The 2,500-nt window shown below is 43.7% G+C and overlaps 3 protein-coding genes across 3 annotated transcripts in view; 2 read left to right on the top strand and 1 right to left on the bottom strand.

Moving 5' to 3' along the window:
• Nucleotides 1-470, top strand: part of LOC126579857 (cystinosin homolog) — a 1,418-nt gene extending 948 nt beyond the window's left edge. Inside the window, exons 3-4 of the mRNA XM_050243515.1 lie at nucleotides 1-259; nucleotides 316-470. The exon at nucleotides 1-259 is cut by the window's left edge and continues 150 nt beyond it. Of these exons, the coding sequence (XP_050099472.1) occupies nucleotides 1-259; nucleotides 316-446 (390 nt within the window). The 3' untranslated portion in view covers nucleotides 447-470. The remainder of the gene's footprint in view (nucleotides 260-315) is intronic.
• A 250-nt stretch (nucleotides 471-720) lies between these two features.
• Nucleotides 721-2,261, top strand: LOC126579848 (cystinosin homolog). The gene is made up of 5 exons (XM_050243503.1): nucleotides 721-908; nucleotides 979-1,402; nucleotides 1,472-1,880; nucleotides 1,946-2,048; nucleotides 2,118-2,261. Exons 1-5 carry the CDS (start codon nucleotides 772-774, stop codon nucleotides 2,194-2,196), a joined length of 1,152 nt encoding a protein of 383 aa, XP_050099460.1. The 5' UTR covers nucleotides 721-771; the 3' UTR covers nucleotides 2,197-2,261.
• Nucleotides 2,241-2,500, bottom strand: part of LOC126579825 (Y+L amino acid transporter 2) — a 6,804-nt gene continuing 6,544 nt past the window's right edge. The window contains exon 10 of the mRNA XM_050243464.1: nucleotides 2,241-2,500. This exon is cut by the window's right edge and continues 1,027 nt beyond it. The gene's annotated coding sequence lies outside the window, so the exon portion shown is untranslated.

The following is a 2,500-nucleotide window of genomic DNA, read 5'->3' as shown; positions in this document are numbered from 1 at the left end:
AAAATCCTAATTTCATGTTACATTTCACTAGTCACCGTTTTCTGGGGCCTCGCATTCTGGGGACAAATCTTTTGGCTGGACTTTTTGTACGTTCTCAGCTACGTAAAATTGTCCACGAATTTAATTAAATACTTTCCTCAAGTTTATATGAATTTCAAACGTAAAAGCACCGTGGGATTCAGCATAATGAATCGTATATTGGACATGGGCGGTGGTATATTAAGCTTGCTACAGATGATACTCAACGCTTGGAATTTTGGTAAGAGCACCTGAGCATTAATGCCGACAGAACCTAATCAATTCTCTTCTTCGCAGATGATTGGCAATCGATTGCTGGGGCCCCGGTAAAATTCGCACTAGGATTCGTGGCCATTCTCTTCGATGTTTTTTTTATGGTGCAGCATTTCGTTTGCTACAGAGAGGCTAAGCATTCGAATAATAAATGATTCGGATTTCATCAGAAAAATCAACCAAGCGTCGTTTCCGAATTTTTCATCTCGCCGTCGACTAAAGTAGGAAATGACATCATATCTCCGCCAGTCAGCAAATGAATTATCAAGATAAAAAATGCATAACACGATACAGCAAAGATACGGTGTGTGTGCTCGGAAGCGTCGGAGAGTCTTGCTGTAATCTCAAACGATGAGATTTATATTTGACAATAGCTCCACTTATCGCACTTGTCTACCGCTACCTTGGCGTGGATAAACCTAGCCCGATCGCTTAGTGCAATCTTACACTGCAAGCAGTCGAGTTCGTGCTGCTTCAGCCATGTCCATCCTTTGGCTGCTTTTGTTGGCACTCTATGCAGTCGGAGTTGCGGAAGGTGATGAGTTTTCACTCGCGATCATTCCTAAATCGATCGTAGTCACTTTCGGTGAAACACCAAGCATCCGTGTCGAGGCAAAGTAAGTACTGAAGGAAGAATTGCTTGTGTGATGCATACCTTAATACTTACTGTTTCGCGATCCTCCTTAGTGGATACCTTCCAGTACCGATCAGGGTGCATTTGGCTCAACAGGAAGAAGTGCAAGTGTTATCCAATCGTACACTGTCTTTTGGCGAAGGATTACGCAATGAGAGCGTCGAGGTGCTGTTACACCCCGTAAGACAAGGACGATTTATCATTCAACCTGTTATCGAACCTCCTGGGGTGGTGGACGGAAGCAGACTCTTTCTGCTGATGAAGGTGGCCATGTACGAACCACTGATCATTATTTCACTTCTGATCGGCTGGACTTACACTGCGTGCTGGTCGATTGGATACTATCCTCAAATCTGGTACAATTACCGCCAGAAAAATGTAGTTGGCCTAAGCTTTGACTACTTGCACATTAACATCATTGGCCACATTACGTACGTGATATTCAACGCATTCCTCTACTGGAACAGCTACATCGAGGTGAGTATGCTCGGCAGGTTAGTTTCGGAAATCGGAATGCTTCACTAAATGCTTTCCTCGATTACAAAGGAAGAGTATTACAGACGGCATCCGCTAGGACTGAATCCTGTGATCCTGAATGACATAGGCTTTGCTGCCCATGCCGTGTTTGGTACGGGATTCACTATCCTACAGTGCCGTTGGTACTACAACGGAGGCAATACTGTATCCAAACCGGCGAAAGCGATCATCGGACTGTTCCTGCTTCTGATTGTAGCTAGCATGAGCATGGCTTGGCTGCGATACATTCATTGGTTGGACTTTTTGTACGTGTTGAGCTACATTAAACTGCTCACAACGATGGTCAAGTATTTCCCACAAGCGTACATGAACTATTGTCGGAAGAGCACGGTAGGATTTCACATTATGAATCGTTTGCTGGACCTCGCCGGGGGACTGTTTGGCATACTGCAGATGATCATCAACGCTTGGAACTTTGGTAAGTAGCCATTTCCAACGTTCCGTAAGGCGATCAATGATTTGCGTCGTGTTTACTATCTGCAGACGACTGGACTTCAATCGGCGGTGATCCGGTCAAGTTTGGGCTTGGCATCTTCTCCATACTGTTTGACTTTGTGTTCATGTTTCAACACTATGTTCTGTACAGGTATGATTGATGTAACCCCTTCAATCGAAATCAAAAACCGATTAATATCTCCTAATCATACTGTTTTAGAAATTCTAAACCGAAACCAGATCCCGTCGATCTTCCGATTCTCCAGAAACCCGTGAAAACGACCAGCGTCGAAGAGTGATGGTACACGGCATCAGCAGATTCAATAAAAAAAAAGCAGGATGGTAATTTTTGATAGGCGGTGTATTCGACAATACTTTACAATACATTCATAGTTTAGTTGTTGGCCTTCTGTTACAGTGTTTGCTATTGTTCTTCGGTAAAATGTGCTCACGCAGCTGCACTGGGCGAAACGTTGTGGGTTCATGTTTTATATACATGCACGGCTCTATGAAACACCTAGGGTTACATGTTCTATTCGATCGATTCGTGATGATATTTAGTTACAGGTTATGATAATACATTCTCCGAATGGCATCCTAGCT

The sequence above is a fragment of the Anopheles aquasalis genome, chromosome 2 (assembly GCF_943734665.1).
Source record: "Anopheles aquasalis chromosome 2, idAnoAquaMG_Q_19, whole genome shotgun sequence".
Taxonomy (NCBI): domain Eukaryota; kingdom Metazoa; phylum Arthropoda; class Insecta; order Diptera; family Culicidae; genus Anopheles; species Anopheles aquasalis.
Note: the sequence above shows the minus strand (reverse complement) of the source record. Positions and strands in the feature narration are given on the sequence as shown.